Source organism: Zonotrichia albicollis, chromosome 2 (genome assembly GCF_047830755.1).
Source record: "Zonotrichia albicollis isolate bZonAlb1 chromosome 2, bZonAlb1.hap1, whole genome shotgun sequence".
NCBI lineage: Eukaryota > Metazoa > Chordata > Aves > Passeriformes > Passerellidae > Zonotrichia > Zonotrichia albicollis.
In genome coordinates this window covers 69,751,830-69,764,412 of record NC_133820.1, presented here as the reverse complement: position 1 = coordinate 69,764,412, position 12,583 = coordinate 69,751,830, and the positions used below count along the sequence as shown (strand labels likewise).

Genomic DNA, 12,583 nt, shown 5'->3' with positions numbered 1-12,583 from the left:
AGCTGCTATTAATTTTATCATAGCAACTAATTATATTTAACATCAAAATCACCAGTAATATAAGAAAGGAAGGGCTACATACTCTCTTTATTCTGCAGTCATAGACAAATAATTTAGTTTATCAATTACTGAAAGTGAAGTTTAGCCAAGACATCTTAAAAACTTCACTGTTCTAGAGATGGTCTGGAGGTTGTAGTTACAGTTGGACCTCCCATAATCTGAAATGACTGCAGCCAATTTGCATGTCACATCTGAAGGATATGCCTTGTGAAATAGGTGTAAGGGTTTTTAAGATAATTTCAAGTAAGTTATTGCAATGTGCTAGAGTTTTCCTCTGTAGTTTACTTGAATTAATAGGACCAACATTTTTTGGTCCGTTTTTTTGTATAGCATTAGTGTTCTAAGACAAATATATGTATCTCAGTACTTTGTAGCATCATAAATAATCTGTGTGATGGATATAATTTCTACAACGTGCTATATTGCTTGAAGAAATACTTGCTTTTCAATTTTTGTTATAAAGGACTATAATTTTCTAAGTGGTTTTTGAAACACGTTCTTGTGCATTTTCTTATCTGATGAAGCTGTGTACTCAAGAATTATTCTTTAAAGAAATTAAGAAACATTATTCTCCTTTTTAAATGTTTTTTTTTAGGATCTGTGAAGCAGCAAAAGTACATGGCCTCTTGGAGCAGGAGCTTGCTCATGCTGTTAATGCATGTTCACATGCATTAAATAAAGCCAACCCAAGGTTTCCTGAGGTAAAGAAGAACAGAGATTTATATAAATAGGCTGTAACATCTGGGTGCACAAGTTTGTGGCATGGGGACTGTCCCCTGTCCCCATTTGAAAACAAGTTGGATGAGAAAGCAGAAGATGCAGTTTGTGCATTCCCCACTGTTCTCCCCACCTGGTACTGTGCAGGCATATCCTCAGAGAGGGTGGAGGCATGACAGGGGCTGAACCAGATCTGTTACTACATAAAGGTCATTTTCTGTGGATGCTTTCACAGAAATGTTCATGCTTAATTGCTATCCAGGTGCTATACAGAGAAGGCAAAGGGGCTGAGGGGAATGAGTTTACTGGTTTCTCTCTTCACACTAGATAATCTGGGTGTTTTCTGGGATTGGACCCAGGACTGATTCATTAGGTAGAGGCTGTCCATATCTAACCTAAATGGACACAGGGTAAATTTGTTAGTTGACCTTGCTTCCTGAAGTGTGGTTAGGAGCTTGCTTCTGCTGAGGATAAGGAGAAAAATTAAAGTCAATAGTCATTGTTAAATGAAATTCTCAACTTTTCTACTGGCCTTTGTCATATGTGGATTGATATGGTAGCTGATCACCTGATGATCTTCAGGACTGCATTAATGTCATACTAAATGAAGTTGAGGAAAAGACAGCAAATAGATGCTACGTTTTTGGTTTCTATTCTCAGTGCTGAACAGGTTGTCAATTTAGAACTTGTATTGATGTATTTCTCCTAGGAGAAGGCACTTAAGATCTGTGCTGTAAGGTGAAAGTACTTATTCTCAGTCTGACTTGCATCACTTCAAAGAATGTTTATGCTTCTTATTCCCCAGAGCCTTACCAGAAACACTGCCATGGAGATAGCTGTCAATGTGAAAGCCTTACACAATGAAACAGAATCTCTGCTAGTAGGAAGAGTTCCTTTGGTAAGGTCACAAAGCACATGATTTTATTCTTCATTCAGATAATCTGTGTTTTATTCTTTGCTGATTTTTGGTAAATTGGTGCCAAAGTGATGACACACTGCAAAAAGCTCTTCAAGGTCGATAGGAGAAGACTACTCTGCATTTGTGGTTGGATCAGCATGAATTTTGAAATCTTCTCTTAGACGGGCATCCATCTTGCCTCACCTCAGATAGCTGAGTCATTGTTTGGGCTCTTTTTGTGAAAAGTCAGGGGAGAGAAATAGGTATCCTTGGGAGGCTGATTCACACTCCGCTGTCTTGGAGGCCTATGTTAGAAAAAGATTATTTATCTTCTGAAGATAGAGCATTTAAGAGAAACTCTGGAGAACTATTATGTGACCATCTTCAGAGTTTAAGGGGAGCCTGGGATGAGAGATGTTTAGACTTAGACAGTCAACTTCTACGGACCTAATCTGGGCAAGGAAGTATCACTCTTGTTCTAATACTTGTCAGGAGCTTTTTTATAATCTTTAACTGGTAAGTATTCAGTAAAACCCTTAATGGTACTTGGCATCTTCTTTGACAAGTGTTTGTGGCTAAAATGATTAAGATTTCTCAACAATTGTATCTGGATGTATAATTAGAAAACTTCTCTACTGACATTATGAAGAGAAGAAAGATGTCATGTTTTCTATACTGCTCCATTTTCTCATGAAGAAGACACTCAGTAGGAGCAATTACATTTTCTTTAGATTCAAAAGCAGATTCATTACTAGCTCTTTTATATAAGTGTTGTAATTAAAAATGGATATTAATAGGAATATTTTCATTTAGCTGAGTTAGGATATAATACTTACTGCAGGTCCACATACCATACAAACAAGTGATAAATCTGTTTTAGAGTAACCAAAAGTAAACATAATCTAAAGGCTAATAATTTGTTAAGTTATAGAAATAGTCAAAGATTAGGTTCACATGTTTTATTTGGCAGTGTTTTTGAAAGAAAAATTTTTTCATTAGATGTTTTTGTCCAAGAAAAGGGAAAAAACACCTGCTGATTTTTTTTTTTCAAATTGCTATTGCTAATCTCATATATTTTAGATTTAGCTGGGAATTAAAATAGAGATTTAAAAAAAATTAATATTTTTACAATAGTAATTAGAAGAAAATATTTAAGTTGGTTATGCCATACTAGGACTGGTGAAATTTATCAGGACAGTTTGGAAATAATGTTATTATGGAAACCTTCCCATTGAAACATTACCTTTTCTGCAGCAGGTTATGATCTCATTGTGTTTTTGGACTGGGCCCTTGTTCAGGCTCCAAAGCTTAATTTGATTCATTTTTCTGTTTCTGAATTTTTACACGTTGTACTTCTGCTTCTCATTATGGTTGTGCAAATGTCTTCATGAGGCTACATCAGGCCCTTTTTTAGTAAAAAGGCTGTTTGGAAGGTACCAAGACAATATTCCAGAGGTGTCCATTACGCTCATTTGACATCGTCCTCATTTAGATGAGTATTTCACAGTCACAGTAACAAGGCACTCTGGTTAACCTTATTGCCATGTATTTTATAAATGCTGACGTTGCCTCTATGTTGGTCCCTCATTCTATTAACAGAGAGAGAGGTGAAATTTAAGATGTTGCTTGATGCATCAGCACTCCCATCATAAATAAGGATCTTTCTTCTCTGACAACAACAGACATTCTTTCTTTCATATCTTCCTCTAAAGTTTTGTTGTATTCACTTCTCCCACATCCCTCCTTCCTGTGGTCAAAGCTCTTGAGAGCAGTAAACTCATATCTTTGGTGCTTATACAATTTGGTTTAACCCCAGCCAGCAACTAAACTGGGATGCTTGGTAAGCTGCTTCTTTGGTTGCTATTTGCTGGCTATTGGCTTTTGCTCTTACAGCTCCTGAGAAAGAGAAAAAAACCTGTAAATTAACATAAAACAAGTCTGTGGTTCCTTCCACCTCCTGCAAGAACTATGATTAACAAATTCATACAACAGTAGGTATATTAAATCACAACAAATGGTAAAATACAATCTTTAGTGAGACGATAATAACACAGGATCACAGAATGTTTTGAGGTGGATGTGACCTTAAAGATTTTCCAGTTCCAACTCCTCTGCTATGAGCAGGGATATCTTCTATGAGACCAGGCTGCTCAAGATAGGACAATGAAGCTGATTTGTGGAATCTCTCAGAAGCTTATGACAGGAATACAGTTTGGAAAAAATTAAAAATGCTATATTTTGTCTAGATACTTTCCAATGGCACTGTGTCCATTTTTTAATTTTAAAAAGCATTTCCACTCTGGAGCCTAGCTCAGTTTTCAAATGCATTAAGGAAAAAGTATGATGGACTGTTTCATTTCAATGGAATAAAGTTATCTAAACTCACTGAAATAAAATATTTTTATATCAAAAATTTAAATAGAGAAAAAAATAAAAAAAATCCTTTAGTTTTATTTCTTCATTCATAGTCTGAATTTTTGTCTTGGAAATAAGATATTCCAAGATGTTGTAGGAGGAGAATTTGCCCTGAATTGCTGATTCTTTCTATACCAGAATTATTATTTTGGATTTATTTCAGGAGCACCATCAGATGAGTATTTTTTTGTCCCCAGGCAAAATGTTTTCCTCTGAGAATCAAGCAATTAGATCATTACTTGTTGAGGAAGAAAGAATTCGTTGCTTCATTCTTTTATAGAAAATAGATGACTTGCTTAATTTCTCAGAAATGAAAACACAAGAAAAGTTGTAACTTCTTCAAAGACAAGTGGCTTTTTTCCCATGCTCCAAATTAACTGAACTGTTCAAATGGGGAAAAAAAAAAAGGTCAAAATAAAGATCAAAATCTGCTTATGGACACACAGAGAAAATAACATAATAACAAAGGGAGCTTATATTTCCAGTATCACTATACTAGACAGTAAGGTCTTACTATAGATAGTCTCTCCTTTGAAAGATGGGAACATAGGCAGACTACTGAAGCAAAGGAAAGACATTTTTGTTAGGCAGGATAAATTAATGGGGTTTGTAATTTATCACTAAACTCCAACAATGTCAAAATATTTTTCCAGCACTAGAGATCCAAGATTTTCTTATAATTCCGTTTTAAAAATGCATTCCCTAGGATGTAACAGAATTAGATCTTTTCAGAAGGATATTCTGCACTGCTTTTGGACTACTTTTACTTTAAAGAGCGAAATAGATATTCAGATTGCTTTATTAATGATTCCAAGCAACTTGGTCTAGGATTCAACTCTTTACCTCAAAATGGTGTTTCAGCAATCCCAGATGAGCTCAAAACAGCTTTTGAAGGGATCAGCTGCCTTCCTTACCTCTTCCACATGGGTTCACTCACACAACAGCTTCAGAGCAGTTTTCAGTCTGGAGTTTTAAAGGAAACAGGCATCTCTGTGAGGTCCTCAAAGTCACATGCATCATCAAGTCCCAATGTTTTTACACAGCCACCACTTTCTTTTTCCCTTTGGCCTTTACTGATGTTTTTGTCTTTTTGTCTCCTGCCAAGGAGTTCTTTCCACCCTTAGCCAGAAGCAGTGCCTATTGCTCCCTGGCTCACCTATTTAGAATGGGCAGTGCAGGTATCATATCACCACTGGAAGGCCTTTGGGAATGGAAATCTTCAGCATGATCCATTCATCATACTTGAATATGAGATAGTGATCAACCATCTGAACACATTTGCAAAAAATAACAGCAGCTTATTACCATCTACTCAATTTTTGTAGACCACATTTCATACAAAGATTTTTCAGCTGCTTACTCTTCTCATCAGATTTTCTCTTCCTTCTGTTGGTAGTGTCCATTTCTAGTGTGTCCTTGCAGTGGTGTTATCACATAACTCTTGCTCTGTAAAGACTCAGGAGTGCAGTGAAGGATGACAAGGATTGACAACTGTTCCCAACTGCTCTGCACCAAAAGTCTCAGCTGTCTCAGTCATGCCTTTGTGATTGGGACCGCACTAAATGTAGTATCAGGATGGTCTCACACATCTCTCAAGGAAAGTCTAACTTTGTAAGATTTTTTGTCTTCACCATTTGTTGACACTCACCATGAAGTAGTCATCTGTCTGTGTGTGGCAACAAGATATCTAGACTTAAATGTTAAACCTCATGAAACTGAAAGTCCTGTTTTTCTGGCCTGTTTATAAACAGCAGTTAGAAGCTCCCCATGAAGAACTGTTGTCTGATGCTTTGCACAGTGTGGAAATAGAGTTGAGAAAACTTGCTGAGATTCCTTGGCTTTATTATGTTTTTCAACCAAATGATGATGAGGTAAGTTCGAGTAACACATTCTGATCTTAACTGAACTTAATTTTCTTTTGATAGGGAAAAGTAAATTACAATTTTTCATGATCTCTTGAGGAACTTTCAGTAGTGTTGCTGGATCATTTCTGTCTGCTGTGAACAACCTTCTAAGCTTAGTGCCTTTTTTTTGTGTTTTGTTCCCATCTGTGAATGTAAAGGTTTTGATTGATAAATAAATACATGAAACATATATTTTTAATTTATATTTTTAATACAAACATGTGTAGAATTAAATCCTAACATTATTCTTTACAGAAGTAAATTTGAGTCTTACTTTTTGATATTAGCTATAAATTACCATCACAAGCATATAATTTAACAGTTGTTTTCTCTTAATTAAAGGTAACTATGCCTCTTTTCTCATGCAGGATCCCCCTCTGGATTATGCTAAAAGAAACAATAGAAGTACAGTGTTTCGTATAGTGCCAAAGTTTAAAAAAGAAAAAATTCAGAAGCATAAGACCAGCTCTCAGCCTGGTATGTGTTTTGAAATTGCAAGAAAAGTAGTAGCATTTGTAGTAAATGTGATTTTATGGGATTTTTTTGGTAAGAGGTGACAAGACTTACCTAAGACTAAAGTCAAAGTGGAAAGCACCTGAGCTAACTGGCATCTTCATTAGGATAAATATTTCTTTCAGTGCATTTGGAAAGCATTCAGTAGGACCCCCAATACTCCCAAGTGAACCAAAGAACTACTGTGAAAATACTTTAAAAGTTTTATCATGCAACAGGATCGGTGTCTTTGCTGGTGGTTACATTTGGTTTACTCATAGCCATACAAGCCATGGGTAAACACATTGTTTCCCTGTGATACTCCAATTCAGGTTTTTCATGTTAGTTTTAGGTGTGACATAACTTTTATCACACTGGTTTAATTAACCAGTTATTCTTAATTTTTGGGTGGGTTATTGGTTCAGTAAGTGAGACAGCTCAAACAAAAAATCATGATAGGCAATACTGATTTTTTAATTAGAAGTTGAACAAACTCCACCCTCCTCTCTTCCCATTTTTATTCGAGAGCTCACTTCCTTAAGATTATGTCCAGGACGAAATCAGTGATTAAATGGTCCGAAAACTGTTTCTATGTCTTTATTCTTTCAATGAACAGTTGATCACAATCTACAAAATCTTGCAGTTGTTGATCAGATCTAAGTTTCAGATTAGACATCAGATTTCTCTTCATTATAAAGTGAAGCGATCAGCATTGAATGAAGTTGCAAAATTATAGCAATAAGTAGCGTAACTGTTTTTTTAATATATGTGGTCTTAATGGGACTAATGTGGGCAACTAACCTTGGAGAACAATGTTTTACAGAGAGCTTCTTAATGGCCTGTGTAACACAGCTTAAAGAGTACTTTTTGTCTTAATTAAGAATACTAGAATCTGTTAATAAAACTGGACTTGCTTGCTGCCATTGCTATATTTGAGGTACGGTTGCTATTTTAATTTTACATGTTAATTAGTTTTTGAAGGCTTCTCCTCTCCTTGGATGACTACTAATAAATTAATGGCATACAGCAGAACAACATTAGACTTTGCATCACTGATCCTAAGCTGGTTTAATGTGAATTTGTTGGGACATGAGGTTTTAAAGGCTTTACTGAAGAAACTGGAGTAAAGCTGAAAGCATGGCTGCAAAGCAAAGAACCCCAACTTTGTTTAGATACTTTCTTGTGTTAACTGCTAACCTGTAACCTGCATGTAAAAAGGAAATTGTCAGTTTGTGTGGAAAAGACACCTATAACCTTTCCCTTTGCTAGCACGGCAATTCTACTCTGTTTTCCACTCTCTTTGGCCTAACCTTTGCTTGTGATGCATTTGAGCATGTAGAAATTAAGGGGGTTTTGCTCTTAACTTTGGTAGTTCAAAAATGGGGCACAGATGAAGTTGCTGCTTGGCTGGATCTGCTCAGTTTGGGAGAGTACAAAGAAATCTTCATCAGCCATGACATCCGAGGCTCTGAGCTTTTACATCTGGAAAGGCGAGACCTTAAGGTATTTCCTTTGTGCTACTTTTCTGCTATTGACCATTTTCTTTGACAAAACAACAACCAACTTTTCTTCTTTCCCTGCACTTGTCATTGCTTGTAGCTTGGCTTACACTGTGCAAATATGCAATAAACTAATATGCGCTGTCCTTGGGCCTTTCTGAAGTGCTGACTTGAACTCACAACTAAAAATATCTGTTTTATCCAAAATTTCTTTATTTTTCCCCCCCACTTCATGCAGAATGATACAATGCAGTTTATGTCAGAAGGCATAGGAGAAGCACATTTGATATCTTACTAGCATCTGTGTAATATAATGTTTTCTTCAAGAGTTCACTGTTTCCATTAAACATGATCAGTACGGATCAGTTGATGGTGGTTATAATTATTTTGAATCTATCTTCTGCAGGGGCTGATCTGCTCCACATGATTTATTGTGTATATATTGGACATAGTGGGTATGAGAGAGATAAGCAGCTTAATAAATTGCAGTATTTGACTTACATGGTGTTGGTGTTTGTGTGTCAAAATAGGTTTTCCCATTGGTGACAGACCTCTGATTTGTCTGTATAGATTTTTTAAAAAGAGTATTTTATTTCAAAATTGTAAAACCTTTTTCCTCTGAGGTCAGATAGGTACATTTTGCAGGGAGAAATGTTATCCAGCAGTTTGAGGCTGTTATTTGAGCTTGCTGGTCCTTTTCAGGAATGACTTAAGTGCATCCATTATATGTAATAGTGGTTATATCTTTGGGGATTCATTAAATGACTTTTTCCAGGAACTTGGTAGTAATGAGTTCTTGGTAATGGGTTTTGCAACTGCTTTTAGCACATAAGAGAGGAAATAGGATATTGTATAAATTGCAAGCATTTACATTTAGAGTGCAAGTCATTGTTCTAGCCACAGTACAGTAGTCTCCAGGTAGAGACAATATTTTCATACAAATGTGTTATTTTATGTGAAGTTTTTTATATCATGTGCAATCCTGATGTTATAAGGGTAGTGCTTGCATTGTGCGACTGTTGCAATAGAAAGCAGCTGCTGAAAATAGCTGTGTTTGAGATAATATGTTTGGCTGTTGTGTATTATTTTACTCTTTGGTATTAGATTGCCTAAGCTTCTTTCCATGGACGTTAAATTCCTTTCTTTCAGGATAGTTTCTGACAGGGAGGGACAGTTTTAGAACAGTCCCTCCCTGCAAAACTTTAGAAATAGAAGACTGTCCAAGCAATCCACCACAGTGTTCCAGTATGGATGTTGCAACTCGCTGTTCTGAATGAGTGCTGAACAAACTTAAAATTCAGCTGAGAAACTCAGCATCACACAATGCATAGGTTTGCTAAAATGTTAAAAAAATTTAAAAAGTCCAACTTGTTGGAATAAATTATGGTGGGTAAGATCATTGTTAAACTGGACATGGCTTCTGGCCATGCCTTATTTCTCATGAGTACCAATTTGGACTGGCACTTAAACCAAGTAAATGTCTGCAGCAGGGTAATTACCAACCCGTTATCCCTGTTGCTAAGGCTCATGTTGCTTCGGTGTATATAAAATCCCATCACAAATGTCTGTGCCATGAAAAGTCTAAAGGCTTGTCTTAGAGGCCTGCAGAGAGCCAACTCCTCTATGCAGTGCTGACTAGAGATGTGTGGGATGAGGAGCTGCTCTACACAAGTTGCCAAAACATGCCCTGAGCCAACCAAAATCTCGCTCCAGAATAGCCCCATGTGCTCGTTGGCAGATGCCGAGAGCTTCCAAATCAGTGCCCTTCATAAGCTAGGCCAGGTTTTTGGCCAGGCAGGGCTTGCACTCCAACATCACTGAACTTAAATAGCAGAGTTTAGTGCTCATCCTGCTGATTACAGGGCAGGGTCTCTGCAGGGAGCCAATTAAGGATGTCTCAGGCAGCCTGCAGTTTTCTCCAGTGACCTGAATTGGTGTCAAGATGTGTAATGTGCTACTTGGGAAATGAGGAACACGTCACAAGCTGCCCTGTGAATATTTCCTCCCTTTGGCTATTGGGGTGTGCAATGAGCCTTCAGTGCTCTTGCTAGCTACAATCTGTCTGCAGCCTCTCCTCCACTGCAAGGCCTGTGCTTCCTGACAAGCTAAACAAGATCACCATTGATTCATGAGCTCCTAACTCATGTGCAATACATTTACTTCTATTACCTTTCATGTCTGCAGCAGGAAAAATTGCTGCCTGTTTTAATTTAATCCTCTGAGCCCACCTTTCATTTTGTGGTCAAAAGTAGAGATAAAAAGTGGTATGGAGAAGGATTTGATGAAACACTCTTCCTTTGCATGCATCACTGGAACAGATTGATATGCTGACAGAAGAATTGGGTACCTCTAATTGTATTTCTGCATAGCTTGTGGATCCCATTCTCAGGGAGCTCTGTATGGCAACTGGCAAATGAAAAACCAGAATACCTCTTTCTACTCAGTCCTTGCAGTAATGATCTTTCTCCAGCCTCTTATGCCTGATTTCATTTAGGGGGATCTTAGAAATTTACAGTCATATGATTTTCTTTTGCTTGATGAATAGCTGGGCAGTAAATTGTGTGTTATTCTGCAGAAACTGTAGAAAGAAGGTGTAGTTGTGACTTTTTTTTTAAAAACCTTATTTAACCTTTATTTTAACCTTTTTAAAATCTTATTTACTTTTTTAGTCATGTTCCTATTCAGGCAGCTTAGTCATAATCAGAACTGCAACACATTTAGTATGATGTCTCCTTAACATTCCAAAGCAATGTTGGTTTCCTTGGAGAAAGGCTTTCCATGCCACAGATCACCTTGCTAAGCAGTGCCAGTCAAACTAAAATCTGTGACAAGGACTGTGACACTTCATCCCTGTGTTTTGCAGTAGCATGTTTTGCAAAATTTTTTTATGGAAATAGTTTTGTTAGATTTTTTAGATTGCAGACATGCTTTTGTTAAGATTTGTTAGAAAAAGTTTTGTAAGATTTGTTAGATTTCAGATATGCTTTTAACACTGGGATGCAAGTAGGGTAGATTTCACATTTAGATGATGTTGTTATTATTAAGGAGTTCTTACTTAAATTGTTTGTTAGTGGTGGTACATTTGGCCAAAAACTGTCCAAGAAATGGCACAGTGGTTAGGGAGAGCAGGAGGAGAGGTGATACTGTAGTTCTAAGGCCATATCTGGGAAAAAAGAAAGTCTATTTTTTTTCTTCAAATTCTGGATACAGTTTCTTCTTCAAAACTGAAGTGTACTTAAATTGAATTTTTGTTAACTAGATATCAATTAGATATGAACAGATTTTGTCTCGTGCACCAATTGCAGTGATATTTGAGGCTCTTGTTCTTTCAATGATGCATGATATGCTGCTGTAGCAGATTCTTTTAGTCTGAGATGAGAAAATCTCAGCAAACTTTTCTGCATGATCAGTAAACTGAGAATACCAAATAGCATTTAGTGTCATGACTGTATAAATTCTAGTTTCCACCAAACTGAAAACTATTATAAAAGCATTAAAAATGAGGGTTTTTGTTGGGTTTTTTTCCCCTTGGAAGTGTAGCAGAAAGGGGTCCCCAAAATTTTTGATGAGGCACTTGAGACTTGCTGTTGTGATAAGCATTACAGCAACTTCAGCTGGAAAAGAAATAAACCCAAAATCTCTTGCTTCTGAATCAAAGGTGTTGCGAAATGCTTTACAAAGGTTGATGGGAAGAGTGGCTGAGTTTTTTTGGAATTTCATAATATGTTTCTTCCTTCTGATTTTGAACTCTGGCAGCACCTCACTGTATTGCTTATCCAACAAAAGTTCTACTCATGAAAATATATTTGTTCTGAAGAATTTGTAAGTTCTTAACCTTTAAATTGTGTGGTTTGTTGTGGTTTGGAAAGTATCCTTATGGATTTTCCCTTATGTAGAGTTTCTTCCACATAGCAACTCGGCTATTTCATTAGTTTCAGTAGTCATGTGTGGCTTTTTTTGATTCACTTCAGAATTAAGTTTGACATAAAAAGGACAATATTACAGAAATGTAAAATTATAAATATTACTGTCATTTTAGGATGAATTTGACTACTACCTACATTAACTATTCTTAAATTAAAAATTAGTGCTACATTTGTTTATTAGTAAGATGACTATTAGTGAAAATAAAATAAATTTATGTGATATGGAAAATCATAAGGTTTTTTACAGTTAGTTTGTGAACAGCACTTGCTTTGGGAACTTTTATGAATAAACTGAACTCCTTAATGCTGACACCTTTGTGCCAAAGTCCTGTAAAGGATGAATATCTATTTATAGTACTGATAGTTTTCAACTGAAGAAACAGCCAAGTATTTTTTCTCTCTAACATAACCAGAATTCAGTCTTGACTCTCTGAAAATTAAACATCTGTTTAATCTTGGCTGTATTACCTTTATAATAAAATAATTCATTCATGCCCATTTTACCACCCCTTTCTTCCAAAATTAGATGCATGCTAACATTTTAAAGTAATATAGAATACAGATTTTTCTGAGGTCTCTGTGGCTGTAGAAATGTAGGTACAGTCTTTGTGTAGAGTACATACAGAATAATATATATGGTTTCATTTTCCACTCTTTATGAGAAAAATTTTT

At 36.2% G+C, this 12,583-nt stretch overlaps 1 protein-coding gene across 7 annotated transcripts in view; it reads left to right on the top strand.

Annotated features, from left to right (window-relative positions):
• Positions 1-12,583, top strand: part of DGKH (diacylglycerol kinase eta) — a 159,692-nt gene that overhangs the window by 135,084 nt on the left and 12,025 nt on the right. For 6 of the 7 annotated variants that reach the window (XM_005487304.4, XM_074535466.1, XM_074535467.1 and 3 more), the window contains 5 exons: positions 656-761; positions 1,583-1,675; positions 5,842-5,961; positions 6,363-6,471; positions 7,859-7,989. In XM_005487304.4, the coding sequence (XP_005487361.2) occupies positions 656-761; positions 1,583-1,675; positions 5,842-5,961; positions 6,363-6,471; positions 7,859-7,989 (559 nt within the window). The remainder of the gene's footprint in view (positions 1-655; positions 762-1,582; positions 1,676-5,841; positions 5,962-6,362; positions 6,472-7,858; positions 7,990-12,583) is intronic. The other variant, XM_026793657.2, reaches the window with a different exon arrangement.